Consider the following 15,063-nt stretch of genomic DNA (forward strand, 5'->3'; position numbering starts at 1 on the left):
CACCTGAAAGGGGTTTAAAGGAGGTGATTTCTGCCGAGGGTGGAAGGAACATCGACAGTAGCAGCCACCTGGCCCTGGGCGCCACACTGTTGGTGGCCAAGTGGGGAAGCTGGGTTCCGTCCTGGTTGGACCTCAAAGTTCTTAATTACTAAGCTAGAGGTTCTCAAACTTTTGAATCTCAGGATCCCCTTATGATCTTAAACACTGAAGAAACCAAAGAGTTTTTGTGGGGGTTAGATCTACAGATATTTACCACATTATTTAAGAAATGTTGGAGAGCTCACTGCAGCACAGGGCATGTTGGAGAATCAGGCTCAGAAAATGGGCAGCCACTGGGACCACGGCCAAAATGATGCCACAAAACTGGTCTGGGAAGGTGTTGGCTATCGAGGCTTCAGGAAGTGGAAGATTAAAAGATTTTAAAAGAACAAAAATCCATCACATTAACATAAATATTTTTATTCAAAGTAATTAGTTTTCAAAACAGAAGTTAGAAGAGTGGCACCGTTTTACATTTTTGCAAATCTCTTTTATATCTGACTTAGCAGAAGACAACTGGATTCTCTGCTCTGCTTCTTCATTCAACACATTGCTTTGGTTGAAGGAAAAAAAAAAAATTTGACCTTGTACAGACATGCAGCCGGAAAAGGAACTTCGTGAACCTCCTGAAAGTGTTTCCATTACTCCTGCAAGTCCTCAGCACACGCTTTGAGAATCACTGCAGTAAATTAACCCGCCTCTCGGTTAAAGACTATTTAAGAGACTGAAGTAGCGTTAGAACTGGCAGTTCCGTCCACGGCCGAGGCATTTTAAATGAATTACAAAGGGTGGCGGTGGGGAAGGGCAACCTGGATTCTCCCGTTAGCTCTAAACGACGCTGATTTCCCATCTGAGTTCACAGATTACTCCACTGCCAGTCAAGATGACATATTAAATTTTTTTCAAGTTCACTTTTCTAAACTAAGAGAAAGCGACATGTCATACACACAGTTAACACCTGTACAGCGTCCTCAGTTTATAAGGCCTCTTTCTCTGCCCGCGTGTTCCTCTTTAGTCCTTAGCAGCCACTTCACGGAGGAGGAAGAGCTCGGAGCAGAGAGGTCACTCGCCCAAGATCACCATCAGCAGCCAGGCTGTGGACCAAGCTTCCTCAAGACCAAGCGACGTGCTCGCAGGACGATCCTGCTCTGGCTCTGATGAACAAACCTCTCACTTTCAGAAACTGGCCTTCCACCCTAGAAAGGCGGTGGAGGGGGGGCCCTTTACTTGTGTTCACTTTTTGCACATACACAAGAGACAGCGTCTGATCTAGAATCCAACTGGATTTTATTTGACATATAATACAGTATGGCTGCCGCAGTAGCAAACTGAAAAGACAAAGCAGAAGAGACACGGTTCTATCTAATTTATAATTAAGTAACAGGAGGGCAGGTCATTCAATGGATAACAAAAACAGTTGAGCTTGACGGAAGAACTCTTTTTCTAGTGCCCATACCTGGAAGACAAAGTAAATTATTAATTCATTCCTTATCGTGATTCCCTGTTTGAGACTGTAACACCTGCTAAAAATATATTTGCCAATCTGGTTAAAACTTTGAAGACTGGGTTACAACCCTGGTCTCTGCTCCTTTCATCCTACTGGCCTCCTGTAGCATTGTCCCTACCACCCTCGTCCTAGTGATGGTCCCCCACTCAACTGCACCCACCTGACTCTTTCCAGGTGCCAGGCAGATGCTGGGCAGTAACAGGGACGAGTCACGGCTGCTGGCTGTGAAAGGGAGCTGCACCTGATGGCCAGTAAGCGGCTAAGACAGCTTGACCCCTCCGCCCCCGTCCCTGTGGGCCGCCTCTTCCCCTCAGCTCCCGTGCTCGGGCTAGTTTAGGCTAAGGCCCGCCCAGAGGACAGTAACTGAACAGCCTTCAGTGTCAAAATCCATCACCAGGTCCAGTTACAGCCCTGAGTCCACTGAGCACCGCAGGAGAACTGTCGGGAAACCAGGTGTGGATCTCAGGTCCTTTCTGATTGCCCCAGAGGCCAAACTTTGGCTCCAGAAAGATTGTAGCCAACGGCAGGACATTTTTTCCACATGTAAGATTTCTTGAACACAAAATCCATTATTATCTTAATCTTTTGTCCTGGTTCTTAGCGCGCAGTTCGCCTCTGATGAAAATACTTTGTTACACAGATGGAGACCAGGGCACCAGAACTCTGCATCACTGTTGCCATCATCCTGAAAGGCTGCTAGATTCTTCAAGCACTCCTTATAAGAAATTCGCTTAAATATTCTCTAAAAAAGTCCTCACAAGGTAGAGCTCCAGCTTGCTAGTGAAAGTAACCTGGAAGTTATCCATCAGATTAAAGCATGCTGAAATGAAATTTGCTTCTTATGAATTTGTTTTCCCAGGGCCCTCATAACCACAGCCAGGCAAAATCACCAGCTGGATAAAGCGATAGCATCAAAGCCCAACAGAAGGATTCTTCACATCCCCTGCTTCTTAGGCTCAGCCCTGAGCACATGTATGGGCTTTGTGAGACAGTTTTGGTCCAAAATGGCACCCTGAGCCTGCTCCACGGCACAGTCAATTACAAAGGCCTCTTGAGAACTTAGAAAAGTGCTCTGCTTTGACATGCATTCCATGTCATGGTTCCACTCAGAATGCAAACATTTCACAAACTAAAGAACCCTATTTACTGTTTTTCAAACATAAGAATATGCTATAGGTCAAAATTCATATCTAAGTAAAAATCCCCCTTTCCATTAAAAATTTGATAAATTAACTGAAAATTCAACAGATAAAAAAGCATTTCACAGAAAAATACAATAGGCATAAAAACATATGAAAAGCAGCCCAACTTTACTCAAAGTTTTAAAAAAAGGAATTGAAAACTAATTTTCACCTGTCAGTAGCTAAGATGAAAACGTCTGATAACAGAGCACTGGCAAGAAATGGAGAAGGCAGTCTTCTGCTTCACTGTTTGTAGGGGCTGTGAATTAGTACATATTCTTGGGAAAGGAAAAAATCTGACACTATCAAAAATACAAACATACATACTCTTAAACCAGAAATTCCTCTTTAGGAACTACTAGTATAGGCTGACCATTTGAATTTTTGAAAATTTGCACGCCGTGTGTTACTTACATGCTACTACAACTAACAGCAGCAACAATGATGATTTAGTTGAGATAGCCATAAAGGCTCTATCAGAATTAATCCCTGTGAGATAAACCAATGAAACATGATATAATTCTAGCCCAAAGCAAAGACAGGTGACATTAGTTAGCCTTATTACTGATGTGATTGTAGAAATATTTAATAGCTTGCAAAGTGAGAATCTGCAAGCTTCTACTACTACTACTTCCAAAGACCCTAGATGGCTGGGAAACTCTAGGCTGCAAGTGTCTAATGTTGGTTCACCTTATGCGTTTTCCACAGAGATGAGTCCTTGTCTAACTAACTGAAAGCTAGTTTATGAACCAGGCAAGTTCTATGCCTTCATCTTCTAAAACTGTGCACCCTCCAGCTTGATGTGAGTCCAAGAATGGCACTGACCACAAAGCCCAACCTTATATACAATGTCAAACAGCCAGGGACACCTACTTTTGGAATTCCCACTCTCTGTTGTCCAACGGACACACCTGCCGTGTTTTGAGCCAGCGAGAGATGCAGTGGAAGTGAAAAGCATGCTGGAAGAAAAGATACATTTTATTAAAAATAATTCTGTGCAGGCTCAGCTGTCTAAGGACAATACGTCTCAAGGGGAGCGGGGTGGTGATACACAGGGGCTGGAGAAGAACCATGGAAAGCAACACACAATGGGAGACAAAAGGTCTACAAGGGGTTACACCGGGTTAGGTACCAGACCATGGCCGATGAAACATCTGTGAGAGGCCTCGTTCCTACCAAATGAAGAACACATTTAGGAAGCATGGTGGGTGTTCACGCAATGTCTCTTCTCCTTTGCCCAAGGGAAAATGGAGTGGGGCTCCCTGGGTCTAGTCGGCCTGGAGGGGAGACTTGCTCTCCTCAGACACAGGCAAAAGGAGGCCCCTAATCATCTGCACATTTCAAATTCCCCACTCTGGGTCTCCAGCCCCCTCCCTACCTTGGAGAAGGGAACCCCAGGAGGAGAGGGTTCTCCTCAGCACGTGGCAGTGCAGCACTCCCGCTGACCACCCAGAACTGCGACGGGCACGTCCCCGACCTTCCACACACAGCTCAACACTGCCCAAAGGACTCTATTTGCAGATTTGCTCACAGAGGCATTGATATTACGAAAGCTGGGTACTCAACAAGCCTCTAGAGGATGAGGGACTTTGTCTTAAAAAAGGAATCAGATAAAAAATCAGGGTAAGAGGAAGCAATGTGATGGGCACGCTGCATGCAAGCAGCTGAAAGAGCATTAAAGGGCTAGTTGCATGATCAAGATGGGAAGTAAAAGGGCAAAAGTACCAAGAACACTGGGTGCTAACAGGGAATGAGGAGCTGGCCTTTGGATTTGGGGAAAAGGAAGTCTGTGTGTGAGTCAGTGACGAGCAGACGCTGATCACAGCACCTGTGCAGTGACGCTCATCCTCCAGTCCTGCTCATGGGAGCAGCATCAGGATGGAGCAACAAGGGTCCCCGCATCTGAGCCACGACAGGTCGGATGAGGTGGAGAAGTGCTGACACCCCAACACACAATGAAGGTTCGGGCAGGCCGGGCTTAGTATCAGCCCTGGAACCTGGTCAGTGTGGCTACCCAAACATGCATGGAACGTAAAAAATCATAACGTGGATTATCATCTGTGAACTGACTTTCCACTAAGACAAACAGAATGCAGTGATGAAGACTAGAGTCCACACTAGTGCACTGGGGCTACTCAGACTGACATAGACTCCCAGAGTGACAGCCCACTGCAGGATCCTTTTCGTCCTGATGCTCACCCAACTTACGAGGAAAAACAAAATTTCCAAAGGGCAGAAAATGGAAGCATTTTTTCAATCCCCAGGTGGTGGGGACAGGCTCACCTAAAGGCATTCAGGACCCCCTTTTCCCTCCCAGCTGCCCCGCTAGTAGCTCTTTGCAGCGGTTCAGGGTCCTTGTACTACTTGCCCACCACCCCGAAGACGGAGGGAAAGAGGGGCTGCAAATGAGGCTGCTGGGCTGGGACAGCATCCCTGAACATCCTCGATCCCGGCTTTCCTCCTGTGAACAATCTAAGACTTATCAATGGGCATACCCAGTAGTCTCAAAACACACTGCCTAGTGCTACACTTAACAGGAGGGCTGTACACACCTATTACCTCACTGAGCCTGCAGCAACCCCGCCAAGCGTGATGGGTATTATCATCTTCGTTTTACAGACGGGAAACTGAAGCCCAGATGAGTTAAGTGACGTGCCTAATTCACAGCGCCAGTCAGTATCGTAGAAGACCCAACACGGGAACCCAGGACTAGTCCAAAGGCTTCAGGCACACCTGCTGCTCTTCTTGGTGGCAGGTTCTATGAGTGTGACTCTCTGAGTCAAATTTAAGGAGAAGCTCACTCCTTTTCCTTCCACCACAAAGGGACATGGTTCTCCCTCTACACCTGGATGCCACGGAGAGCAAAGAGCCCGATATGCTTTATTCTTTGTCCTCGAAGATGACAAACACAATCCCTTGACCAACAGGGGCTACTGTGAGACTGCCACAGGGACTTGCAGGAGGTATTCTAAGCACTTTTTTTTTGAGTAGAGAAAGGTTTACTGCAGGTCATGTAAGGAGATGGGTGGCTCATGCCCCACCCAAACCTTGAACTCCTCTAAGCATTTTTTTTTAAACATAAAATCATTTCATCCCGATTATGATACTAAGCAGTCTACCAAGAGCTCCATTTCATACGAGGCTTAGAGGGGCCAACACCTTGCCCGCAGCTGCCTAGCAAGTCAGTCAGAGAGACAGGGAGTGGTGGGTCTGACTCGAGTGTGGCTTCTTGGGCCTGTGTCATGCTGGGAGCTCTCTGTCCCCTGGGCACAGGACACCCGGAGAGGACATTTTTAGTCCATGTGACTGGGACTACATGGCTATAAGGATGAATTTTTAACGTGCTGGAAATAACATATTTGATGTCTATTATCCTTCACAGCTGTCACTCCCTGGAAGGCTGTACATTGAGTCCAACGATGCTGCACAAAACATTTCTGTCACGAAGCACATTTAAAAAAAAACCCAAATGCTATCTTGGTACATTTGCCCCCCACCCCCAACCCCAGCAACATACACAGGAATGCTCAATTTATTCACCTAACTTAGTTCCACAAGACACTCAGCCTTTAAAAGAATCTGATAAGAAAGTAAAGATTACCACCAACAGAATGTTCCAATGATTGTGCCGTAGGCTTCAAAGGCAATTCCCAAAGACGAAGCCCAACAATGTTGCTGCCAATGCTGGTATACTCCACAGTTGAGACAAACTACTGCCTCTATAACTAATAATTTATACAAGTGGATAGTACAATGATTTAAAATGCTTTTTTTTTTTTTGCTATCTGTGTACCTTTGGGGAGAAAGGTGGGCTAGTCTTTTTTTCCCCTAATTAGTTACAAGATGGGCAAAGCAGGAGAAGTGGTACTATGTTTACAAGCCACGCTGGGAGGAGAAGATATTGCCTTACGTTACAGACGCCCCACGCCACGGTGCACTCTTCAGAAGTAGCAGACGCCTGGTTGGCTTGACATTCAATGCCTGCGGGAACAAGAGTGACATGATCACTGGACCCCGCGACCAACCAGCTCTGACCTCCAGTGGCTCTACCCACGCGTGAGGACATGACCGGGGAGGGGGTGGTGGTGATGGCCTCACTGGGAACAAAATCTCAAGTGGTTAATTAGTCATGATTGTTTTTTAATGAATGTGGAAAGGAGTGATGGACAGAGTAGGCAGAACTGTGACTTAACAGCACGCTTTGCAAAGAATTCCTCCTGAGTCAAAAACAGAGCAACGCAGGAAAGGGTGCTTTCTAATTCTGAACGTGACCTGACTTGTCCAAATGACAGCGATTCCTCCTAATGTGGTAAATTTAGTAAATTCTTAAAGCCACCTCCTAACTTTTAGTGTTCTGAGAACTGGTATCTTCTCTATGCGGGGTGAATGTTTGCTCTTGGGCCCTTATACCACCCAGGTTTGCCACCCAAAAGCCTCACTGACAAGCTCCAGTCCCTGAAGGGGTCGGGCAGACACACGGAGCTGGGACAGAGCAAATAAAAGGGGGTGTAGAGGGCTGTGGACGCTCTGCGCGACGACATCAAAACTCAGGTCCTCAAAGCACCATCAACACGGCAAGTTTGTGAGGCCGACAGGTTGGAGAATTGGGGGTCACCAGCTGTGACGCCTACTGCCCCGAGATGTTTCTGACCAGTGAGTGGAACAAATTACTGCAAACTACCCGAATATCCATTTCAGAGGGGGAAGGGAGAAAACTTAAACAGAATGAAAATTTGACTGAGATCAAGGATGAGTAAAGCTCTATTGGGGATAAGTATTCCAAGAACAAGAATTACTAATGTGTAATTTGCTTTCTCTGAAGGTGGTAACTAAATGAAGTCTTCTTTCTGATGAATAAAAAGCTTTGGGAAGGACTATTTAATAGGAAGCAATTATTTCAAACTTTCATAGGTGAAAGATAGTAAAACGGTAAGAAAATAATGCTGAGATGTTAACTTGGTCTTGGGAAGCAATATATAACATAATAATGCTTTTCCCCCATCCTTCAAAAATATGAATGGCAAAGGATCTGAAATCAGAGAACTTCTTTGCTACCCAGATTCACAGTTTAAAGAGAGTAACTGGTTTTCCTTCCGAAAAAAGTGGAGAACCTAGGGTCTATGTCATATACTCAAGAATATATTGGGGGCACTTCCCTGGTGGTCCAATGACTAAGACTTTGTGTTCCCAATGCAGGGGGCCTGGTTTGATTCCTGATCAGGGGACTGGATCCCACCTGTTGCAACTAAGACCTGGCACAGCCAAATAAATAAATCAAGATTTTAAAATATTTAAAGGAAAAAAAAAAAAAAAGAATGCATGGGGGCTGTGAAAGCACCCTGCTGAAAGAGATGGCGGAGAAGAGAAAATCTGATGTTCTTCAAGTGGAATCCTCTCACTTAGAGGTGGACTATGTATTAAGAAATTAGCTAAGAGGCACAATTATTATTAAATAGTGAAACTGTTTCAAGGTATATTACCGTGTTTAAATTTTTCTAGGTCTACATATTTTTAGGGGGCTGTCTTTCTATGCCAAGTGCAAAGTAGGCTCTCAGTATTTGAATAAGGAAACAAAAATGCTTCTATAAATAGAGAGAATGGGGGCCTAATAGTATCTATTCTTTATCAGAAAATTCTTAACAAAGAACAAAAATAAACTGTACAGCACAGGGAATAGAGCAAATATTTTATAATAACTTCAAAGGGAGTATAATCTATACTTTCAATCACTATGTTGTACACCCGAAACTAATAAAATATTGTAAGTCAGCTACACCATAACAATAATTTTAAAAATCAGAAATAGGACTGCAATCTAGAATGCCAGATAAAAGGAGATAAGGCATGAAAAATTACTAAAGTGTTCTCAAAGATAAAATGTTTTCAAGCTTTTGGTTCAGAGAGTGAGCATAGGGGTTTAGTCGTTTGCTTAAACAGGGGAAGAAATTGCTCACTGTCAGCCTAAAGCAGACAAAAAAGCAGCACTCAACAGGCTCTCATCAGACCCCTGCATTGGCAGAAGTGTATTTCATGTGACTTACAAAGCTTGAGGACTTTAATACAAGGGCCATCACCACCAGAGGACTGCTAAAGAAGCAACAGCTTCTTCCCAGAAGTGAAGAGATTTCACCCTTTGAAAATACTGATGGATTTTTGTGGTTTTAGGAAAAGACTAACTTATGGGCAAAGGCTGGGTCTAAGCACGTCTGGACAACCCTTCATCTGGGACAAGATTACCAGAGGTAATGGAGAAAATGACACCTAGCAGATTGTATTTTTCAACGACTCTTTAAAAGAACCAAGAAGCAGGGTAATGCAGTGAAGTCCGAGGCTATAGTAGGACATACAGTACCAATCTGGATGCCAAAAGGGAAGTCTTCAGACCAAGAATGCTTTGTAGGCGGGTTCAACTGGAGCTCAGCCATAATTACTCATTTATTTACAACTATGTACATAATTATTCATTTAACGCCAGGCCAGAATTTGTTAGAAAATGGCCACTGCTAAATCAAGATTCTTATTTTCATCTTTAAGGAAAAGTCTTTTTACAAGAACCATAATTCATTTTTGAAAGGAAGACAAGCCCAGTTGCAGCAACCAGATTTCTCTTTAGTGTCTGTAGTAAGTAGAAGGGTATGTTTCATAAGGGTAAAGACCCGAGCCCAGTCACTGTTTTATCCTGGAGCCTTGCAAAATGCCCAGGGTGTAAATATTCATCAAATGAATAAAACACATGATGTGAAATTACTTTGTTATAGGAGTTCAATGCTCTCCTTCTACATCTGACATTTAAAATATATGATAAAGCAGGTGTCTATCTAAAAGCCCACATCAACCCCTCAAGTGTTCAACACTAAAAGACAGTATCAATGGCCTCTGTCACTGTCTTCTCAAGAAGTGCATTCTCTTGCAACCAGAGAGACACACACTGACTTAAACACAAGAAGTTAAAAAATAAAAGTCAGGATTATATAAAATCATTAAGTATTTATAGAAAAGAGCCTCAAGAAAGTAAAATTTTCTCTGGGTACAACTCCTTGTGAAAATGCACAGCTGGAAAAAAAAAAGGAGGGGGGCGGCAAGCATGTAATCAAAAACCCCACCCAAGCACATGTAAAACCGTGCATGTGTTTTTCTGTGATGGATCTTTTCTATCTCCATCAAACATCATGGTAGCCGCTGATGTGCTTTGACTGTTGTGTGAAAAAGAAAACACAGTCAAAACTCAAAGAAACCAAGGGCGGTAAACGACCAACACAGATCAAGACTACTTTCCAACATGAAATATTTGATTTGTGCTTTCCAAGATGCAGTGATCACAGACTGGTCCCCTATTTTGTTTCTGTTCTTCACAGAGCAAGCACCTAGGGAGAAACTATTATGTACTAGAAGATGATGCCAGATACTAGGAACATAGCTGTAAATAACATGGAATTATAAAGAGCCAACTAAGTTAAATGACTGCCACAGAATCTCAAAGGAAACTATAGGACAGCTTGGAAATATTGAACAGAACTGTTCTAGCTTGTGTTTGTGTGTACGCAAGTATGTTCAGGGCATCTTTGAGCAAGTTTAAGGTGAGATCTGAAGACCAACTAGGGGTTAGTTCTGCATGATCTAATAAGTAGCCCTGGCCACATGTGGCTACTGAGCACCTGAAATGTGGCTACTCTGAAATGAGATGCACTGGAAGTGTAAAATGCACTCTGAAAACTTAGTACATAAAAAAAAGTAAAATATTTCGCTTTAAAATATTGACTACATGTTGAAATTTAAAATATCCGGGATATAGGGTAAAACAAAAATCATGTTTAACTTTATTAACATGAGCATCAGAAAACTTTAAATTATGTATGTGCTTGCATTTTTGACTTACACTTAGACAGTGCTGAGTCAGATAAAGATAGGGGCAGAGTGGTAGAGAAGAGATGGAGAAGATTCAAACAGGATATGTAATGGTTCTAAACAAGAGCATGGGCACTTCAAAAATGGAGAGGAAAAAAAAAAAGAATGGAGAGAAAGTCAGAGGAACTACCAGAGTAAAGCAGGACAGCTGCTCAAGAGAAAGCCGAAAAGACAGGTAAGTCATTTAAAAATAAGTTATAACTTCAATTCTAGAAAGCTGCACATTCTCTGCGCTATTTCTGATTTCAATCAAACCATTTTAGTATCTGGATGAAAAAATGACTGTTCCTGGTGTGATCAACATTCTGGCCCCTATTACTATAAGGATACTAACTTCCATCAACAACTAAACCTACTATTGAACCAAACCTACTATGTGTTGCCCACTATGTGTAATGAAATAGGTGGAAATTGAAATGAAATTTCTTTAGAGCAAAGAACTGACTACCGAGGTGTCAGCAGTGAGGTCCTTTAACTACATTTGGGGCTAACACTGAAAATCCACTCTTGGGCCTCTTTTCTTCATAAATTTTCCCCAGAAAAAATCAGTGCTGGACAGAACGTTTTAGCTCAAAGTTAATTTTCTTTCTTTCACTGTTTTTGCCTTTGAGTGTGGTTACATTATGGGAAATAGGATATAGTCAACAGGACCTGGGTGTCCACAATTCATTCTAAATGTGGCCCTGCCATCTTTAGGTTGAGTAAATTTATTCTGAAAGATGGGTATGCCTGCAGGATATCATAAAAAGCTACTTTATTGGAAACTAGATGTAGAAGGCCCCAAATGCTCTGACTATATTTTTTTGTGAAGAAGAAAATTGGTCACATCAGGATAGCTGCAATCTCTGTAACCTTCTCAACTTTCCCCCATCCTCCTTCAATTACTTACAAAGATCCATAATGTGGTTCCTGCAGATGGCACAGTTATCAACCACAATATCCCAGGCCCAGAGAGCTACTGCATTCCACTGCAAAGAGAAAACAGTGAACAATGCACTCCACTCCTCGTAACACAGACACACATACAACACATAAACCACACACACTCTAGGATTTCATGCTGCACTTATCATCTTTGTGGCCACAAGGACCACTAAACAAAAGACCTGCTGGATATTACATTACTCGCATTTATTATTTCAGAGAGCAAGAGCTACACTACGCACACCCATTCTCCCAACAGTTGACTATATGAACACAGAAATGAATGTCATCTTTTTATTTTTACCTACAGTTTAGGTGGCCATGTCAATGTAAACAAATCAGGAATAATATATAAGTGCCTGTTTTAGGTCTAATAATCACAAACTTGAATTACTGCGCAGGCTGTCCTGGCAGTTGCAGGAGAGCTCAATTTCTGCATAAATAAATATCTGCTCTTCAAGGCAACTCTGGAAGAAGGAACAGGGGAAAGCAAGGAACAGAATGAACTAAGATGATGATTGGATCATAAAACGGGTAATCATGGGATAAGCGGATAACCAATCACCCAGTGTCAGTACACACCAAGGTCATCACTTAAATCTTAGAAGATAATTGCACAACAAACTTTAGAATTTTGTTTCCTATCTGCTTAGACTGTTATATTTAATTTCCCCAAGAGTTTATCTAAAAGTAGTATTTTAGTAACTCAACCTTCTGACTTCTGCAATTACAAATATTCCCAAACTCCTTTTCATCCACGAATCTGGTGCCACTTCCTAAACCTCCATCTCTTTCTAGCCTAATTCTCAGTGTCTGGTAACTTCTTCAGTACTTTTCACACAACAGCTTCAACTTGGGAGGGGAAAAAAAAAAATCCTACTTCTATTCTTCAATATGGCTGCTGGCTGTACCTGGGCATGCAGTGCCCACAATGAAACGACAAAAAGCACCAGGAGGTGGAATACTGTCAGGGTCTAGCCAGATGTTCCAGGAATAACATCTTCCCTATTTCAGAGTCTTCATTTTGTACAGATTTGTTTTACCTTAGTTGGGAATCGGCACTTTTCTCCCAAACTGTATAGTTGCAAACAACCGTAAGGCATTTCATGCAAAAAGACACGTTCCACACATTTCTGCTTTTCCCTTTCTACCAGGTCGTTCGCAACTAGTACTCAACTCTCGCTAAATGACACAAGGTTTGAGCTCACATTTTCAACAAATTCCACCATGCCTTTTTTCTTTTTTTGGACAGGAGTTTCTGGATATGACCGCAGGACTGGGGCAGCTTTGTGACAAACCTACAGACCTCTCAGAAGAGCCAAGAGTTACACTCGAGATACTTTTAACCGGGCAGGGGCGAGGACCCGAGAAGGCTAATGGAGGCCTCGGTTAGGCGAAGACCAGGTCGTGGTCCGTCAGAAGGACTCCAAGTTTCGGACAGGGGCAGGGCACGGACATGTCCAGCCCGGGTCCTCAGAGGCCTCCAATGCGGTAGGACCTCAGGTTCCCGGCTTTCGCCGCACTGCCCCCATCCTCCACCCGCCGCAGGGCTCCGACTCGCCCCTTCCACCCACCCCACCCGCTCTTTCCCCACCCCTCCGCCACTCCAGTGACAGCTCAGGCGCTTGGCTCCTGCAGCCAAGTCGCAACCGCGCTATCTCAATAAGCACTTCCGTGATTGGCCCCTCAGCCTCTGAACGAAACCAACACCGCCACGGACAGTGGGCCGCAGCCACGCCGATCAATCCTAAGGCCCGCCCCCCGGCTTCCTTTCCTGGTACCCTGTCCCAGGAACGCCCTGAAATGAAGCCCTTTCCTCCGCGCTTCGGTCATCCTCGGGCCTGCCAGCCAGATCCGCGTCTCTCTAGCTTCCCTGAGGAAGGCGCTGGCGAGACCCAACCTTTTTCACTTCAAAGCGCTTCTTGCCCGCGCCGCTGTTGGTGCCGCTCGGGGTATCCACATCCATCGCTGCCGCCATTTTGGAAACACACGGTCTGTCGGCCGGCTACTGCGCCTGCGCGCCAGCGCACGCCTCGCTTCCCCTCCCACCCTGGCACCTCCTCCCTCACCCCACCCCTCACTGGCGCGCTAGGGGCAGGTAGGGGCGGAGCGTGTAGCCACGCCCCTTAAAGGCGCTGGCGCTGGTTTCCCCCACCCCACCCCCCTCACACACCTACCCGGCGTTGGCCGGGAGGAGGCGGCCGGAGTGGCTGGGGCGGGGCGGGGCGGAGCCGGGCCGACGCTAGCGAGCCGGGTGGAGACGTTCGAAAGGACTCGCTCTTGCCGCCCTCCCCCGGGAAGCCCCCAGCCACACTCTCAGCTGGGGCGGCGGCTGCTTCCTCCGCCTGCACCGCGACCTGCAACACCGGCTCCGCCTCTCGTTCCCCGGCGCTGCGCAGCACCCCTGCCCGCCGGTCCTCGTCGCGTTCTTCCGGGGAAGGAGCAAGGGTGGGCGTCCCGCCTCCTGCTGCCGCCAAACCCGAGACTTCACACTGGGCTTTCCAGATACTGATCGGCTTCTGAACCCGGCTGAGGTTGCTTACCCTCCCTGGAAGGCCGTTCGATATCCTGATTCCAGTCGGGAAATCGCTCAGGATTCAGTGGGAAGATGGTCTCCCCGTCCTACCCAGTGTCCTCCCCAGGACTAAACTGAACAGGCATTCTCCAGCCCTGCCTTCACCTGCCCACCTGAAATAGGTGGACGGAGGAGGCTTAGGACCCTGGGAGGTGCCGACCCCAGCCTACCCCAAATATACCAGTCCGCCCGGGAAGGGTCTCTGGTTAAAGTGCACGATTTCATCTTCACTCGCTTGAGCACACACTTCCCATTCCTCAACGAGTGCTCATTTTTCTCCTTAATTTCGGCCCTCTTTCCTCTATTTGCGCTATCATCGCATTTGAAGTCGATGCACTTTTTTGAAGTATTTGTGTGAGGTATTTGCCACTTATTCTTACTGATAATTCCTTAACCGCAAAAGCACCTGTACTTTGTCATTCTCCCATCTCTAGACTAGGCTCCAGTTTTTCATCTCTAATCCTGCAGAGGTATGACTCTGCTCGATCACTCTTAAATCTTGTGTTGACTTATTTGAAATCTCATATTTTCTCTTGAAAGAAAACTTAAGAGTGATGGATTGTGTTGACTCCCCTGTTAAACCAGAATAGTATTTGCTTCCTTGTCTTAATCGTGAAGAACAACAAATCTGTGGAAACACCACCACAGCTTTAACCAGACTAGAATATAGAAAAATTGTGTGAGACAAAACCTTACAAAGCAAGTTTAATTAATGATTCAATTTTAGGAATTCAGTTATTTGTTTTCCTGCCAGAGTATTGGAAAACCAGAGTAAGTTAAGGTATTGAGGGCATATGTATCTTCACTCAACAAGTTCATTGAGTATGTACCAAGTCCTGTTGTAAATGGGAGAGATACAGTGATGAGGAACCCGGTAGGGAAATAATACACAAGTCAACAAACACATCAGAAAATCGCAGGTATCAATAAGT

At 44.9% G+C, this 15,063-nt stretch overlaps 1 protein-coding gene across 2 annotated transcripts; it reads right to left on the reverse strand.

Moving 5' to 3' along the window:
- Nucleotides 1-438: 438 nt before the first annotated feature.
- Nucleotides 439-13,612, reverse strand: RBX1 (ring-box 1). Of its 2 annotated transcripts, none has more exons than XM_043440573.1 (5): nt 13,457-13,612; nt 11,522-11,600; nt 6,638-6,708; nt 3,601-3,686; nt 439-1,495 (listed from the first exon to the last, which is right to left on the reverse strand). In XM_043440573.1, the coding sequence occupies exons 1-5, from the start codon at nt 13,532-13,534 to the stop codon at nt 1,483-1,485; spliced, it is 327 nt and encodes a 108-aa protein (XP_043296508.1). In that variant the 5' UTR covers nt 13,535-13,612; the 3' UTR covers nt 439-1,482. The 2 variants fall into 2 exon arrangements, with proteins under 2 accessions (XP_043296508.1, XP_043296509.1); XM_043440574.1 differs by lacking the exon at nt 13,457-13,612 and adding an exon at nt 12,765-12,800.
- Nucleotides 13,613-15,063: the final 1,451 nt, after the last annotated feature.

The sequence above is a fragment of the Cervus canadensis genome, chromosome 21 (assembly GCF_019320065.1).
Source record: "Cervus canadensis isolate Bull #8, Minnesota chromosome 21, ASM1932006v1, whole genome shotgun sequence".
Taxonomy (NCBI): Eukaryota; Metazoa; Chordata; class Mammalia; order Artiodactyla; family Cervidae; genus Cervus; species Cervus canadensis.

Bases quoted from the DNA above. Each gene is read 5' to 3' on its own strand.
- RBX1 (XM_043440573.1), bottom strand. From the start codon at position 13,534: ATGGCGGCAGCGATGGATGTGGATACCCCGAGCGGCACCAACAGCGGC. The intron at 6,709-11,521 runs GTAAGTAATTGA...TTGTTCCCGCAG, and splicing joins GAACCACATTATGGATCTTT to GCATTGAATGTCAAGCCAAC. The intron at 3,687-6,637 runs GTAAGGCAATAT...CTTTTCTTCCAG, and splicing joins TGGCGTGGGGCGTCTGTAAC to CATGCTTTTCACTTCCACTG.